The sequence below is a fragment of the Aquarana catesbeiana genome, linkage group LG01 (genome assembly GCF_042186555.1).
Source record: "Aquarana catesbeiana isolate 2022-GZ linkage group LG01, ASM4218655v1, whole genome shotgun sequence".
In the NCBI taxonomy this organism is placed as follows: domain Eukaryota; kingdom Metazoa; phylum Chordata; class Amphibia; order Anura; family Ranidae; genus Aquarana; species Aquarana catesbeiana.
This window is the reverse complement of record NC_133324.1, coordinates 440418081-440436357: the sequence shown is the minus strand read 5'-3', so window position 1 is coordinate 440436357 and position 18277 is coordinate 440418081. Positions and strand designations below refer to the sequence as shown.

Sequence of the window (18277 nt, the reverse complement as noted above, 5' to 3'; positions counted from 1 at the left end):
GTGTTTGTTTTTTTTTTTTTTGTTTTTTGTTTTTTTTTTTTTGTTTTTTTTTGTTTTTTTTTTGGCCATAGGGTGAATTTTATTATTGGTTTTCACATTTTTTCCAGGTAAAATCCTTAATGATGATATGGCACTTAAAGAATACAAAATTGACGAGAAGAACTTTGTAGTGGTTATGGTTACAAAAGTAAGTGTAAGTTTCTTCTTTTTACTTTTACCACCCGTTCCCCCACAAGACAAATATTTATGTCTAAGGACAGCTTCACACTGTCCCAGTGCAGCTAACCGGCTGCACTTTCCCATAGTTATGATGTCCCTTTTTGTGCAGTTTCGGAAAGCACACCAAAGATGTGGGTGTTTTGGTGTGGTTTCAGAAAGCAGGACCTCATGGATATCTGTGGGAAAGCACAGCTAACCGGAACGAAAACTGTTGGTTAGCTGCGCTTTAGCAAAAGCGCAGTGGGGCAATGTGAAGCCACCCTTAGTGTCAGTTCACACTGAGGCAGCACGACCTGCAGCGCGATTGCCTCAGGCAACCTGGACAGGAAAGGAGCGGCGACTTGCAAAATGACTTCTGTATAGAAGTCAATGCAAGTCGCCCCCAAAGTCGTCCCAGTGTGAACTGACACTTAGTGGTTTTTTTTTATTCTTTTACTTGACTAGTTAAAGCGGAGCGCCGCCGAAAATTTTTTTTTTTAAAAGTCAGCAGCTACAAATACTGCAGCTGCTGACTTTTAAAACATGGACACTTACCTGTCCAGGGCGCCCGCGATGTCGGCACCCGAGGCCGAAGCGTCTCTCCGTCCTCGGGTGCTGCCGCCTCCATCTTCGGTAAGGGAATCAGGAAATGAAGCCGTGCGGCTTCACTTCCCGGTTCCCTACTGCGCATGCGCGAGTCGCGCAGCGCAATACGGATGGTCCCTGCTGCCTCTGGGACCCGTGTCTTTCCCAGCAGGCAGCGGGGAGGGAGCAGGAAGTGGCGTAAATAACCGCAGATTCTGCGGCTATCTATGCTGGAAGTGGGTACAGATACCTGTAATATACAGGTATCTGTACCCCCCTCCCCCCTGAAAGGTGCCAACTGTGTCACCGGAGGGGGGGAGGAATCTGATGAGTGGAAGTTCCACTTTTTGGTGGAACTCCACTTTAATATATTACAGGTTTGATACAGATCACCTTGGAGAAGCTATATCCTTGGAATTTCCAAGAGCTATATGAAGTCGGCTAGTTTCAATCCACTGGTGCTTGCCACCAAAAAAAATCAATTCTGAATGGTGTTGTCTTTTACTGTGTTTACTGTTTTCTAAGTAATATGTAATCATTTATTTCTTTATTTTTCCTGTTTAGCCAAAACCAGCAGCAGCCCCCTCTGTACCAGCTCCAGCACCAACTCAGCCAACTAGCACTGCAACTGCTGCCCCTTCATCACCACCTCAGACATACACACCAATTTCCCGAACCAATGCACCTGGGTCCCTTCCATTCTCCTTACCCAGCATCCCTGTATCTAGTCCAGTAGTTACTACTGAACCCCAGACATCCACAGCTAGTACAGAAGAGAAACCTGAAGAGAAGACAGAGTCTCCTGAGGAGACGGTGAGCCCTTCATCAACGGAGGGCAGGTACGTGGGATTCATTAAATTTTTGTACATGATTCTGTTCACATGTTTTTTAGGAATATCCACTTTTTAAAGAAATTGTGCTTTACCCAATGATCTGTTTTTAAAGCGGAGTTCCACACATTTTTTAGTTTATTAAAAGTCAGCAGCTACAAAAATTGTAGCTGCTGACCTTTAATAAACAGACACTCACCTGTCCCACGATCCAGCGATGCGGGCGCCTGGAGCCTCGCTCCTCTCCTCCTCTCCGCCGGCGCCGTCATAACCACTGTGGGCACCCGGCCGTGACAAGTTCCGGCTTCACGTCCAGGCGCGCACTGCGCATGCACGAGTCACGCTGCGCTCTGCTAGTGGCCAGGCAATCTTCTGGCACCTGTCACGTGTCCCAGAAGATTGCTGGCAAGGAGGGGCCACCTAGGGGGAGAGGAGGAGTTGCCTAGGCGGCCAAGAGATGGAAGTGGGACAGGAAGTCCCACTCTAAACTAAGTACCCCCCCCCAAAAAAAAAGACATGTCAAATGTGGCATGTCAGGGTGTGAGGAGTGCTTAAAATGGAAGTTCCACTTTTGGGTGGAACTCCACTTTAATGTGTTACTGTTCACTTCTGCTATACTTTAGGATGGCATCTGTATATATAAGCTCATGTTCTGTAGAGCTCCTCTAGAGTCCTAAAGCTCTAAAATCCAAGTGTGAACTTCAGTTTTCAAAGTTGCATTTGACCTCGCGTCTTGCACCTCGCTATTGGTCATTTAAAGCTGTCTATCCGTGTTGTAGGTTAATAGTGAGACCTAGGATTAGATGGGGTCAGGCACACCTTCAGGAATTTAATATACGATACCTTATTAATCTTTGGGACTCCCAGGAAGCCCTAGATGGCATCTTTCTAAAGTTTAGGCTTCCTAAATGTTCACAGGTTCTCTTTAAATGTCGCTCTTCTATGTTTTTCAGAAAAATTACTGCTCGCCTTTTTGAGGATTTTCCATCGTTTTTTTTGCTTGTAATGTACTAACTCCTTTCACTTGCACCATTGTGCAATGTGCTTATATGTAAAAGTGCTACAAATATTGAGACACACACGACTGTTACATATCTAAAAGACATGCGTTCTTGACCCCCTTTGGACTATGAAGTTATAAATTCCTGTTTACGTAAAAGTGAAAGCACTTCAGCCTAATCTGCAGTCCTAATTAATTTTACCATGGCAAAAGCTACAAGTGCACAAAGTGTCAGAAAAGTGAATTGGGTACTACCTTTTGACCCTTGGCTTTACATTGCCCTAGGTCTTTTTGTTTTGTTAAAAGAACAGAAATCCAAAGCTCCTCATGTCCTAAAAGCTTTTTTTTTCCCTACAGTGTACCCAGTGATTCTTCTCGACCATCACTTTTTGAAGATGCAACAAGCGCACTTGGTAAGTTGTGTTTTTTTTTTTTTTTTCTTTGTTTTTGTTTTAAAGCAATATCAGCTATTGGCCCAGTTGAGCCATTGGCCAAACTAAACTAACCTACTTTCGAAGGAATGAAGACCATAACGTTTTGTTATGGTAGTTGAAATCTGGGAATACAGCTGTCTTCCATTCCTAGTAAGTGCTAAAGCTGTGGAAGATGGGAAGATCAGTCAGTAGTAAAATACTAAGTTTAATAGCTGATTAAATTAGAAATACAGACAAATCTTTTCTACTTGGTTTGACAAAAAACTGAGAAAGGATGCAGTAGCCAGAAAGTAAAATGTTAAACAATAAAAACAGATATTGGCACAACTAAGAGGCCATGGATGGGCTTAAGTTCAGTGTCAATGAATTAAGCTCACTGCAATGGCAGCTCCGTGTTGGAGTAAGAAGCAGCTCTAGAGAAAAACATGCGCTTACTAAGTGTAGCAATATAGTCACTTTAATGGGGTTAAAAGAATATTGCTCACAATGAGAGTATTAACCCTTTTATGCCTAAGACTTTTTCTGGCATTTGTTGCTTACAAGTTAAAATCTGTATTTATTGCTGGAAAATTACTTAGAACCCCCAAACATGATATATATTTTTTTTTAGCAGAGACCCTAGAGAATAAAATGGCGATCGTTGCAATATTTTTTGTCACACTATATTTGCGCAGCGGTCCTTCATGCGCAATTTTTTGGGAAAAAAAAAAAACAAATGAATTAAACAAAAAAAAGTAAAGTTAGCACAATTTTTTTGTATAATGTGAAAGATGTTACGCCGCGTAAATAGATACTTAACGTGTCCTGCTTTAAAATTGCGCACACTCGTGAAATGGTGACAAACTACGGTACTTAAAAAAATCTCCATAGGTGACGCTTTAAAACATTTCTACCGGTTAACAGCTTAGTTAGAGGAAGTCTTATGCTAGAATGATCGTGGCGATACCTAACGTGTGTGTTGTGTGTTTTTTTTTTTTTTTTTTTGTTTTTGTTTTTGTTTTTGTTTGTTTGTTTTTTTTTTTGTTTGTTTTTTACACAGTGTCTTTAAAAATTAAAATTTCTGATCATTTTTATTGCTGTCACAAGGAATGTAAACATCCCTTGTGACTGTAATTGGCAGTGACAGGTACTCTTTATGGAGGGATCTGGGGTTTAAAAGACCCCAAACCCCTCCTTTTGCACTTAAAAGCATTCAAATAGCCAAGTTTGGCTGTTTTTCAATGCTGTCTTTTTTTTTTTTTTTTTTTTTTTTGGCGCCTTTAAGGCTCCAGTAAACCAGAAGTGATGTCATGACATCGCATCCAGGTTACTAGATCTGAGACCCAATTGAAACTGATTGCGGCTTCATTTGGGTCTCCGGCCAGCCGGCGGACGTGGTGGCTGGTCGCCCGGATCTCCCAGTGGAAAGGGAGAGCCGCAGGGGGGGGCATCCCCTCCCACTCCTTGGGATAACAACTGAGTTTTTTTTAGCTGCATCAGTTGTTATCCCAAGAAAGCCAACCATCCACTCAAAAAAAGAAAAAAAAAAAACGTACAGGGGTGATGCGTGCAGCATCACCCCGGTACAACCCCTTCAAGCCGAGGCCGCATATTTGTGTACGGTCGGCGTGAAGGGGTTAAACCAGGCATGTAGTACTGGTAGGGGGAGTCACTAACTGGACGTGATGCAAAGGGGCTTTTATGGACAAACAGGCAGCAGCGGACTACAAGGCCCAGGGGCGGCTGAATAATTGGCGAATAATTAAAAACAATTGCAAAGACAAAATACAGAAACAATATATAAAATATACATAGTAATACAGACATGTTTTAAAGAATTTGAAAACTATAAAACCTAATGGTTATATAAAATAAAAGGATGAAGTAAAACTGATGTGTATACTTCAGCCAATCTCAGAACTCAGTGATTTTTAGAGGGGGGGGGGACCTGCTTGTATAAGATTAATATGTGTATACTTCGTAAGAACCGTTATTCTGGAAATTTTGTGTGTGTGTGTTTAGCTAGGTAATGCACACATAAAAGCATTATGTGTGTGTGTGTGTGTACAATAAATTATATATGTATGTATGTGTGTGTGTGTGTGTGTGTGTGTATATGTATATGTATATATATATATATATATATATATATATATATATATATATATATATATATATATATATATATATATATATAATGTATGTATATATATGTATGTGTGTGTATATATGTATGTATGTATGTATGTATGTATGTATATATATATATATATTGTATTTTACTCATAAGTTTACATACCCTGGCAGAATTTATGATTTCTTGGCCATTTTTCAGAGAATATGAATGATAACACAAAAACTTTTCTTTCACTCATGGTTAGTGTTTGGCTGAAGCCATTTATTATCAATCAACTGTGTTTACCCTTTTTTAAATCCTAATGACAACAGAAACTAGCCAAATGACCCTGATCAAAAGTTTACATACCCCAGTTCTTAATACCGTGTATTGCCCCTTTTAACATCAATGACAGCTTGACGTTTTTTGTAGTATTTGTGGATGAGGCAAGATAATACCAAATATGGTGAAAATTAAAGCCAAGAAACACACCAAGAGGCCCTAGAGGCAGTTGTCACCATTGAGGTATATTGAAGGAGGGTGCCAACCTTCAGTTCTTATTGAGGCCACCAGGTTTCAGGATGTTGAGGGTATAAATCCAAAAGGTTTCCCTTTGGCAGATGTTTAAAACGCTCCTTGGAATGGATTCAAAAACCCATACTGCCAGACCTGAATGTGACTTCCCTCAATATAGAAATAAGCAGTGTCGGGTCAATAAGACCCCAGATCTCTCCTAAAACCTCAAGCATTCAATCAAAAAAAAATTGATCTAATGCTTTTAATTTTTTAAAATGCCTCGTTTTACATGGGCTGGCACCGGAAGTGTCGTCATGACGTCTCTCTGCTTTTTTTAAGACCAACTCTAGGGTAAAAGTAATTGCTGGGTTAGAAATAAATAAAAGCTAAATCTCCATTTTCTTTCTCATTTACCTTGAGCTCATAGTTGCGTAAACATCCAGTGTGGGGTTCCTCTCTTTTTACTTCTTGGAAGGGCCTTTATGTCGGGTATCCATGTCACTACGTGCGTGACGTGGAACACTCCAGGCTTTCCGCATGCCCCAAAACGCCAGGATCTAATGCATCAGGAATAAACACCTGGTTTGCATAAGTCCTTAAAGGAGAAAAGCCTAAATGAAAACTAATGCAGCCACCCCATTTAAAACCTAACTCCAGCAATTGAGCCACTTAGTAAATTGTGCAGGCATACCATCAGTTAAGTCCATTGATGTGCATGCCACCTCATCTCTTTAATTTACTTCTGATTATTTTGTGGAGCTTTGGGAGGATAGCAATCACTACATTTCTTGCGCTCCCACACTGTATTTTTTGGTCTCCGCTCTTTGAGCTGCAGAGTCTCATGCAGCTGCCCTCCTACCTCCTGCCCAATCAGAGCATTTTTTATTATGTGAACTCATTCACATAATACAAAGGCTTTTGTAAATGGACAGCAGAGGGTAGGGGCTGTCAGAGCTGCTGTGTGTGAGAAGACCATGTCTCTCATCTCAGAGCCCCGGAGTGTATCGATGGCTATCCTCCTGGAGCGCTGTAAAACTGTCTGATATAAATAAGAGAAGTCCAGGAGGTGGCATTCACCTTGTTGGACTTCATTCAAAGCATGCCTGCACATTTTCTTGGAGTTCAGCTTTAATGACTGATAATCTGCAGTATATTTTTTTCTGGGGGGGGGATTGGATACGCTTTGTGTGTATTTTATATATTCTCATAACAATTTTCACAGTTCTAATCTTTTTGCTCTTTAGTGATGTTGAGTGCCAGGTATGTACTTTTGTATATAATACATTTACCACTCTGTTTTTTTTCAACAGTAACTGGTCAGTCATATGAAAATATGGTAACTGAAATTATGTCCATGGGCTATGAACGAGAGCAAGTTATTGCTGCCCTTAGAGCCAGCTTTAACAACCCTGACAGGGCTGTGGAGTATCTCCTTATGGTAAATGTATATTTTTCTACTGTCAAATATGTCCTTCACTTCTCTAGAACAATTACTACTCTGAAGGAGCAGTATACCGATAAAGAAAAACAATTCTGAATGTACTTCAGAGCTTAATTCAGCAATTCTCTGATTAAATGGAGTGTGCTGCCTGCTCAGGGCTCTAGTTGCTGCATTCTTAGCTGTACAGTACTCCACGTTCAATAGTAGATCTATAGGCAGCCCATTAGTATGTGAGTGTGACTGACTCATTACTACACAAACCATAGTAAAAATACAAAAACCTGATTTGTGCTTGAAAGATGCCATGCATATTTGCTAGGGTTCTAATCCTCATCATTTCCACATTGAGTGCTGCAGTAGCAGTCCTCTCACTAAGTAGTGAAACGGCTAACAGAGTTTATATCTGAAATAGTACTGCAAAGGACAGCGTGCACCTAAAAATCCTCCAGGTACAAAGGAGGTGCCAAGGCAAAGGATCCTTGCATGGTTTCCTAGGTAACTGGAAGTGATTACATCTTATCTCAGTATTCAGCTTTTTCTTGTGTGCCCCCCAAACTCTGCACCCTGTATGTAACAACTTAGATTACACTATCTTAAAAAAATTCAAACAGCTCAAAGACATGGTAAAGCTCCTATTTTCTTCGTTATGGAATATATGTGTTATCTGATCATGAAAAATGTTGCTCAGTAGGTTGTGATTAGGACAAACTTACACAGAGCAATTTTTTTTTTTTTTTTTTTTTAAAGGGAATTCCAGGAGATAGAGAAGGTCAGGCAGGTGCTGATCCTCCCCAAGCAGTCAGTGCTCCTACCCCACCTCTGCCGATAGCAGCTGGTGCAGCTGCAACTACAACTACGCCCTCTACACCTTCTTCTGGAGGTAAATATTACTTTGAATATGTGATTGTTATGAAGATGCTGTTTTGAATTTGTATAGAAATTTGCTGGAAAAACTGTAAAATAGGCAAATCATGACTACTGATATGCACTGTGAGCTGTAGCTTAAAGATTAATTGCAGGCATAGTATATTTTACATAGTTGCATTGGTCCAGCTTGGATATACCATACCTGGACAGTAACTATATAAAAATATACCACGCTTGGGATTCTTTAAACCTGTTGTAGGAGAAAGTGCTTCCACGGTTTAATTTTTAGATGTTTTTTTGGCACAGCTCAATTTATAAAAACAAACACTTGGTATAAACTGGCTCTACTCTGTGCAATTAACTGACAGAAATTCCGTTTGTAAGTGGCCTCCTCCCGACATTTTTCAATTGAAAAAACTGAAGGAGTCTGGCGGAAAATTGTTGGCTGAACAGTGGCTGCTATCAGATGCAGCTGCTGTTTAGGTAGTCCGACAGCTGCTGCTAGTGACTGTGCTGTATAATGTGAATGGAAAAATATGTTCAGCTTTCAGAAAAAATCAGTATATAGCTAGCCTAAGCTATGCATTTGCACTTGGCCTATAGAGATGGATTGGAGAGGAACAGGCACCTATTGCTTAACTGCTTAGCGACCGCCCACCGTAAATATACTGTGGCAGGGCAGCCGCTCTGTACCACATCACTAATGTAAACAATTCAGATGGCCGTTCTGTGAGAGGGGAGTGTGCAGGAACATGGAAATTTACATTCCCTTTGTCAAAGCACCCCCCCAAGTTAGTAATCACTCCCAGGGAACACATTTAACCCTTTGGTAAAAAGGATCAAAAATATGTAGCAGACTACTACTTGGCCTAAATTGATGAAGAAATTTGATGTTTTACTTTACTGGGAATGTCTTATAGCAGAAAGTAAAAAATGTTGTTTGTTTTTTTTTTTTTTTTTTTTTAAATTGTCGGTCTTCTTTTTTTGTATATAGCGCAAAAAATAAACTGCAGAGGTGATCAAATACCACCAAAAAGATATTTTGTGGGGAAAAAAAGGATATAAATTTTATTTGAGTACCGCGTCGTCGCGCAACCGCACAATTGTCATTTGAAGTGGCGCAGTGCCGTATCGCAAAAAATGGCCTGGTCAGGAAGGGGGGTGAACTTTCCAGAGCTGCAGTGGTTAAAGTGGAACTTTAGTCAGAAAATTAGGTCCTGTTAGGTCACTTCAGGCTGGCCCCTTTTGCAGGTTTAGCTATGTAAAACAATAAAAAGAAGTGTCTATACTGTTTTATAATCCAGTAATACTGTCTCACGCTGCTCTGCACATCTCAGTCGCTCTCCATTGTCAGCCATTTTTAGGCACTGCCGAATTTGTAACGGTCGATCTGCTGACAGCTTTAAAGCGGAATTGAACCTTCCTGTCCTTTCCAGCCAAAGCTGCTTCTGTTTGATCTGCAATGGATTCCTTCTCCTTTGATTTACTGCTGTTCAGGGGCTTTGGGCTTCAGCAAAATGACAGCCTCCAGCGGGACGAAACAAGAAGCATGCTGGAGGCAGAGGACAATAGGCAAAGAAATGGCGGACTGTACAGGCGCCAAAATAAGAGCAAAAAATTATAAAACCATACAATTTATTAGCAAAAAATAGAGTTCCTACAAACATGTATGTCTCCATGCATAAAAAAAAACAATAATGGTGCTGATACAGATCAGTGTTAGATATACATCGGGGTCTTCATGTACTGACACGTTTGCCATATTTGCTTCATCAGGGTTCATGAAAACCAACAGCACTCAGCTATAAAAAAAAAAAAAAAAAAAATTGCATGCTATACATAGTTTATCACTTTTATTCATTGTAATACCTCATATAATTATGAATTCACTGTACGAAACCCACCTTAACAAGGACTAGCACTGACACAGCGGTTCCCTGGGCAATGCTGGAGGCAGTTTAAAGCACACACTCATTTTGGTAGCATTATTATTAATGTGACATTTATGTTCCTTGCATTTTTTTTTTTTTTTTTAAATCAATTTATGGGTTAAGTTCCGCTTTAAGTCAAGTTGCTCTAAGGGCCAACCGTACGGATTGGTCAAGTTTTTACAGCCTGTTCAATTGTTTATCCCAACTGTTACTCATAGATATTTTTGAGACTGACTGGTTCAGACAACAATCTCCTGTTTTTGAATATTTAAGTGAACCTGGCATGGCCTAATAGTTTAAAGTGGCAGCAGTACTTAAGGGAAGGCGAGTAACTGTGTTAGCCTGTTAGAATAATTGCTGAGAAGCCTCCTTAGATTTCATGTCCAGCCTGTACATTGTGTCCTGACTTCTGACCAGAATGCCTTTTCATTCTGTCAAATGCCAAAGCCTCTAAAGCCAACTCGAGTTCTGCATTTGACAATTTAAAGGCAAGGTGTGGAAGTGGGCAAGGGCTTGGGCATAGGATCTAAGCACGCAACTCAAATCGGTTTGAAGGCACCATGAGGTGCCTGCATTTCACTACTGTTAAAATTATGCCAGATCGGGTTTACTTTTTTTTTTTTTTTAAAAACAGCACGTTTACAGCAGGGCAGCAAATAATTTTATTTTTCCGTTTTTATAAGGTGACATATGTATTTTTCATTTATTTTATTTCTAGGAAATCCCCTTGATTTCTTACAGAATCAACCTCAGTTTCAGCAGATGAGACAGATTATTCAACAGAATCCCTCTCTGTTGCCAGCACTTCTACAACAAATTGGGAGGGAAAATCCCTCATTACTGCAGGTAACTTCTTTATTGTCATAAAACTGCACTAGTTCCTATGTAGGGTATAATGACTGGAGATGTATACGCTTTGCCTGCTGACATCTAACGATACTACCTGCCTTTTCCTTAAAGTCGCTTGTGGCAGCTGCGCTAAAGAAGGGCATCTTGTAGCATCTGCAAGTACTGATCCTTGCTGATGGATCCTAGGCCCATTATGTAGGCAGAATATTGGCTTCTCTCCAGATTGAAATGAAAGTGATAATTAAATCCTCAGTTTTTTTTATCATTTTCAGTAGCTGATTTCGCTTACTGAATATACAGGGATTAAATATTTTAATCCTTCCTTGTGTTCCAGTTTAAGCTGGTGCCATGCCCCAGGTTTCCTGTTTCAGCGCTCACTGGAGTGCTGAGCTGTGCAGAGGGGCTTGCTCGGTCTCCCAGCGGATAGCTCAGAGGCTGAGCCAGCTGCTATTCAAGGCATCTGGGTGGATTCCGGCTACAAAGTCTGGATCAATCCAGGGCCTGAACTAGCTGACTTAAAATCAGCCGACAGCAGGCTTTAGCCCGCTGTCATCTGAAAGCAGTTCACAGAAAGAACTCCACTCCTGTGATCCATAGACATAAAACGTTGGCTATGCTTCTCCTTTTAATTGTTGGTAAATAGGGAATTGGCAATCGGCAATTATTACGTTGTATCTTCACAACTGCAACTCTGGTCCTAATATAGATCTTTGTGGTCGCGGTTTCTTCTAGTCCATTCAGCTTTTATCCCATTTAAAGCCCTGATGGTGGCGATGGTTTGGCGCCAGAAAAATTGCAGTAGCTGTTTCTATCTGACCTATTTACTAACAATTAAAATTGCATTTGGTCTGGTGCTCTTTTCTGTATTTCTAAGAAGTAAATGCCTGACTTGAAATTTAACTTTTTCATAAATAACTACTTAGAGTTGGGTTTAAATGAATTTGTATTGTCATGTTTTCAGCTGATGGCTCTCTATTTTAGTGTTGTGTATTTTTAACTTCGTAGTAACTGTAACTGTACAAATACTATATTAACTGGTGTTTTCCTACCTGCTTGTCTTTATCTTTTATATTGGATCGTTTTTGAATCGTATTGGTCTGTTTTTATACCTTTTTTGTTTCTTACATTTAAAACAGCAAATTAGTCAACACCAGGAGCAGTTCATCCAGATGTTAAATGATCCAATCCCAGAATCAGGAAGTCAGGGAGGAGGAGGAGTAGGAGTAGGAGGAGGAAGGGGCGTGGCAGCTGAAGCTGGAAGTGGTCATATGAACTATATTCAAGTGACACCTCAGGAAAAGGAAGCTATTGAAAGGGTATGTACTTGTTAACATGCAAACACTGGGGAGATTTTATCAAAACTGGAGCAGCTGTGCATGGCAAGCCATTAGCTTCTATTTGCAGCTTATTCAATTAGGCTTTGAAAATTTAAGATATATCTCTGCATTTTGACAGTTAAATGAAATTGAAAATTTTTCTTAAAGCAGAACACACACAAACACAACAGCTATTTGTGAAATTCTTTACTGTTTAACCACTTCAGCCCCGAAGAATTTACCCCCTTCCTGACCAGGCCATTTTTTGCGATACGGCACTGCGTCGCTTTAACTGACAATTGCGCGGTCGTGCGATGTTGTACCCAAACAAAATTTCTGTCCTTTTTTTTTTTTCTCCCACAACTAGAGATTTCTTTTGGTGGTATTTGATCACCTCCGTGTTTTTTATTTTTTGCACTATAAACAAAAAAGAGCAGGAGGCGGGACATTACAGAGATCGGTATTTCACATACAATACCTTTCACAGTGGGAGATCGCTGTGTCAGCCGGATCATTTGTTAATAATCCCCGCTCTGCGCGGAGTGGGGGCGGTGCTGGCAGGGAGTGGAGGAGAAGGAGAAAAACCACATACCTGGGCACTACAGACCGGGGGCTGTGAGACCCCTCTCCTCCCACTATATTTCTATTTCCTCCCTGCTAGACTCCAGTGGCAACCTGTGTAGCTCTTGTGAACTCCATGCCCAAGAGAGGGTTAAGGCAGTGCTGGATAATAATGGTGGCCACACAAAATATTGACACTTTGAGCCCAATTTTGAAATTTTCACTTAAGGGTGTACTCACTTTTGTTGCCAGTGGTTTAGACATTGACTGTGTATTGAGTTATTTTGAGGGGAGGCAGTGAATTTACACTGTTATACAAGCTGCTCACTTACTACTTTACATTGTAGCAGTGTGTCATTTCTTCAGTGTTGTCACATGAAAAGATAGAATAAAATATGTACAAAAATGTGAGGAGTGTACTCACTTTTGTGAGATGCTGTATGTGTATGTAGATAAATATAATATTTTCTCTATATAAAAGATTATGAATCTTGATGATCTATCTAAATTCTTGAGGCCTGAAAACACCAGGTCAGTACAAATATCCCCTAAATGACCCCTTTTTGTACACTACAGCAATGTCCTATAACTGGTGTTGCAGTGATCAGGGACACTGACTGGTGACAGCATGTGTGTAGAAAAAAAAAAAAAAAATTATTTTCTTTTTTCTTTTCGTTACATTTTATTTTTTCTGTGACCAGAGCAATGTGGTGTTACTTGGTACTACTGTGGGGAGGTGATCAGCAAGTTTTTTGTGTGGTGTTTTTTTTTTTTTTTCTTCGTTTTTTACACATTATGACTCCACGTTATAACCAGTGGACTTGAGTCCCGGTTCAGACCAGTGCGATATCGCATGTGATTCGCACAACACTGCATAGCAAATCACATGCGATGTCTGTGCGATGCGAATTTCAGCCATACAGATAGGTCTAAATGATATGCAAATTCAACCATACTAACGTGCACAGGACCCTTTTTTTGGTCCACTCCAGAATCTGATCGCATGGGATTTCACACCCATGCGATCTGATTCATGTCCGAACTGACAGTTCGCCGTGGGTTATGCAAACTGATTTGGGGGTGTCGTTAACTTTCTGTTGACACTCTCAGGAGTTTGCATTGCGCAGTGTGAACTGCCTTGCAAGTCTGCGGGTTCCCGCATCGCAAAAGTGTGTACCGAGTTTTACTGTTAAAAGCAACCATTTTTACTAAATAAAATTGATTCATTCAGTGTGTTTTGTTGTGATTAGCTGTGATTAGCCACAGCTAATCACATGGTACAGACGGCCTGTATATGTTATCACTTTGACCTATCACAGCTAGCAATACAATTGTACACAATGTATGGCATGAAAGGAAGCCATCCATTGTTTACAATTGTCATGTGATCTTCTGTGATTGGTCACAGCGATCATGTGGGAGACTTGCTTTTCTGGATTTGTTGCCTACGGCTTCTGCTCGGAGGAATGGTACCTGCATGCTGCACTAGACACATGGGGACAGACGGTAATGTTGACTATCAGCCCTGTATATTGCCCTTTGGACGGGCAGGGTGCTATGCACGAGTGAAGTGGCTGAATGTCTTCATGGGATTGGCTCACCAGGATGAGTGAGGTTTGACACCCCATCCCCTTTGTCTCCCCTATCCTTAGCACTCTACCCTTCTCTTGGTTTGCCTAGCTTTAGTGGGCTAATTTATGTATTATGCCTCTTTTATTTTTTTGCTAAAATTCCCTGTATGGATGCTGCCTGAGCACTACACAGCAGTAGCGGTGTTTAAGGATGGTCCCGGAGGCTTTGGGTGCCAAGTAAAGAGGGCGGAGCATTCATCTCCCCCCCATGCAGTTCTCGAATCCCTTTTATCAAGCAGGGAGGAACATGGATATAGCTTCCACTGCAATATATCCCCATGGGATCAGTTCCGGCCAGCTGTGACTACCTCCACTTGTCTGATCTTTACATTGCCTCAGGGGCACCTACCTCCACTTCCAGTCAAGGGAGGAATCCTCATCTATCGCTGGTTTGCAACACCAGCTCTCTGGAATACTTTCCAGTCTGGACTATGTCAAACAGAAACCTTCCAGCTCTCCTTCTTCCCTCATTGACAGAGGAGAAACCTGCTGAGAAAGGTGGAGGGGATGAAAATTTTCTGGTGAGGGAGATGCAGAAGACTCCTCATCTGAGGAATCCTAGGGTCCTGTTTTCTCTTGGACCCAAAGACTCTTGTGGGTTTTCTTGTGGAAGTGCTGCGGCTAAGTTTAAAGTTAAACTCTGGGATCGTTTATGAACTTCACTATTTAGGAGAAAAACAGACTGAATATCTTTCATCTCTCCAATTCATAACAGCTTAAGCCAGCCCTGGGAGGAGGTGCAAATCCAGGCATGTGCAGCACATCCTGCTTTCTGACACTGCACCTATGAGAAACTACAATTTCCATCATGCAGTGGGAGTTGTAATGAATGGGTATGATTGAGTGCGGGTACATGTATAATAAAATGATTGAATTGACTAAGCCTGTTCAGTCCCCTGTGAACCTCTAGCTGTGCCCCTTCTCCCTTCTGTGTACTCTTCGTAAAGAGCTGTGACAGACCAGGAGACCTCTGGCCCATCCATCATTGTGTGAGGTCATAGGAGGTGGAACAGACAAAGAGTCTCAAACTCCCGGGTCTGCCCACTAATGCAAGCCATGACAGATTTATGTCACCGCTCACTTGGAGGTTAGAGACAAGATAGCAGGTTAGAGACAAGACTGGTGACCAGGGGGATTCAAAGCACAGCAGCCACCAGTCTTGCAACACGGATGTAACAAGAAATTAAGCGTTAATTCAAACTATGCACACCAGATTTTTCAGAGATGGAACACCGGGTGGGGAGACACAATAAACATATGAACATGAAACATCTGAAAGCACCAATACTAAGAGGGCATACTTTTGCCTGGAGTTCAGCTTTAAAGCTAAGTCCTTTTGCCACAAAGGTTACAAGATTTGGTTCACAGCATCCTCAATATTTTCCTGTACATCCTCATTTAAACCTTTTGCTGGCAGAGCATTTTGTGCATGCGTTTAAAAAACCTGCCTCCACCACGTTCGGTGCTGTCGCTCGAGCAGAGATTTCCAGGAAACCTCACTACATAAGATACCAATTGGGAACCATATACCATGGATAATTGAGCTGTTTAGTTAGTGGGAGGTCCACCTAACTGATCCAGACATTACTACAATAGTTGTTATGGATACTCTCCATTGCTTTTGTCAAGTATTACCAACCGTCATAAGGTTTCTGTTGTGAGGCTGCCTTATAGATTTTTTTTAGAAGTGATGTGAAGATCTGTTTCCCTGAATTACCAGCTGTGCTGTGGATACTATTCTCTGCTCACCCTTCCCCTTCGTCTCTTGATTACAATAATATGCCATAAGCTCCTGAAGAAGCGTCTGTTGAATACGCGCAACATGTAGAGCTGAGCTATACTATGACGCACCACCGCCTTTTCGTTCCTTTTACCAATCTTGGAGAATGGTCCATTTTGGTCCTCCAGTTTTCGATAAATATTGTATATGTATGTAGGCAGTGCACTGTTTATGCTTAAAGGCAATTTTTGTGAATACTTTATGAAATTCTATGCAATTGTCTTATTTCTATTTTTGTAATAAATATTATTTTTTTAATTTACCTGTGTTATGCCTACAAAGTCCGTCATCCACAAACCTATTTTCTAATAATCAAATTTTATCGGGCCGTCTACTTCCGGTTTCCGGCTACCTATGGACTTCCGGTTCGTGGGAATGGAAAAGGGGGCTACCGAATGGTGACGAGCCAGGGCTAGCTATCGGTAGTGGGCACGACAACAAGTTTCACCCACTTGCACCGTGGGTTTCACAATCCCGGTGGCTACAGCCATCAGACTGTGTGTGAAACGTGCAGGTATCAGGTCTGTATGATGTATGGCCCTGGCAGCGAAAGAGTTTAAGGATGTACTATATGTGGTTTGGGCTCAACCTGACAAGGTGTTCGTTTCATTAGCGATTTGCTCGACAATACCCCATTGAGTTCACTAAAAAAAATGGGAGTGTGCCTACAGTAGAACTGGCAGTTTCCTTTTAAAAAAAAAAGAGAGAGAAATTTAAAGTGCCCCTGTTCCCCATGCTCATGCAATTGTGACCGTGCACGTAGGTCCTGCATGCATATGTAAATGGCGATCACACCACATATGTGAGATATAGCTGCAAACGTCAGAGCAAGGGAAATAATTTTGGCTCCGGACCACCTCTGTAACTCTAAACTGTACAACTATGTACAATAGAATTTTAGACACCCCTCCAGTGAACACAAACTATAAAACTCTTAATTGGTTAAATAAAATAAAAATATACAAATTTTTATTTTATCCAATAAAACATCTTGAGTAAAAAAATATGTTTCTGATGTATATTTGTACATTTAATACCCTCAATTATCCACCAAAATGATGTGGACCATGGTGGTTTGGTTGAAACAGGAAAAAACGAGGTTGCCGCTTCTTCAGGACCTCCTATTTCTTATTTATACATGAGAGGGTAAATTTAAATACACACTAACAAAACATACATAACGTTGTATAATGGCTATCCCCAGAGTGGAGAGAGAGTAGGAAGAGGGGAAAAAGGAGAAGGGAGAAGAAAAAAATACCATAAATAGACCTTTCAATAAGATATAAAATGTATAGGGATTTTGGGAACATGGCATTTTCTGCAGTGTTAATTTTCTCTAGTGGTCTGTCCAGGACAACACTAGAGAGGCTCCACCTCCAGAGGCAGGAAACGCAACATTCAGATCCATAAAGGCTTCCGTCCCTCTTCCCCAGTCTGTTTCCTCCACCGAAGGAGGAGGCGGCTGGATGGGAGCTCTCCTTCCCCTGAGCCTAGGGGCTGCCTGAGAGAGGGGGAAGGAGGGTCTGCAAGTACCTGATAAGGATGGCAGGAATCTGAGTCCCCCGGACAGGCTGCGTAAGAGCTGGTACTGGCATTGTCCTGGATAGCCCGGGGAGGGCTGAAGTTCCCCGCATGGGGCTCACGGCGTTCTGCTGGCCGGATACTACGGTATCCTGGCGCAGGGGGCAGGCGTAGGCCTGTGGAATGCAGGAGGAAGGTGGGGACTTCTGACACACCAATTTTGGGTCACGCATGGACGTCTGATCCATGGTGGTCTAGTTAAAAAAAACGCCAGCCAGCAAGACGGTCCTGATCCACAGCACGATGCTCCAGCAAGGACAGAGGACAGCATGGATCTAGCTGAACCAGGTGGCAGGTGGTATTAGTCAAGGTATACACCCACTGGTTGGCTAAGGTTTTCTGACAGCAGCTTGTCTGTTTTTTCTTTTCTTTTGCCTCCCTTCTCTTCTCTCCATCTCTTGTCTCGGGCTCAGCCCAAGGAACTGGAGAGGTCAGGGGGGAAGAAGAGGCATCCGTCATGTACGAACAAATTTAAAGAAGGGTGAAACAAGCCACTTTGTAAAGCCTGTATTGATAAATTGGTTTCCAAGGAGAAAACTGGGGCATGCAAAGAATTGATTTCTGGCGTTCAGAAAGAAATGAAGGCCATAAAATCGAAGCTGTCAAACTTTGAAACCTCAAAACAACCATCTGCAGCTCCCCCTGTTTCAGCCCCAGAGGCG

General features: G+C 41.6%; 1 protein-coding gene across 4 annotated transcripts in view; it reads left to right on the top strand.

The window, feature by feature from the left end:
* Positions 1-18277, top strand: part of RAD23B (RAD23 homolog B, nucleotide excision repair protein) — a 66710-nt gene that overhangs the window by 41152 nt on the left and 7281 nt on the right. For 2 of the 4 annotated variants that reach the window (XM_073636119.1, XM_073636105.1), the window contains 7 exons: positions 108-193; positions 1348-1622; positions 2971-3026; positions 6969-7096; positions 7847-7979; positions 10616-10743; positions 11883-12062. In XM_073636119.1, the coding sequence (XP_073492220.1) occupies positions 128-193; positions 1348-1622; positions 2971-3026; positions 6969-7096; positions 7847-7979; positions 10616-10743; positions 11883-12062 (966 nt within the window). In that variant the 5' untranslated portion in view covers positions 108-127. The remainder of the gene's footprint in view (positions 1-107; positions 194-1347; positions 1623-2970; positions 3027-6968; positions 7097-7846; positions 7980-10615; positions 10744-11882; positions 12063-18277) is intronic. The other 2 variants (XM_073636127.1, XM_073636112.1) reach the window with 1 other exon arrangement.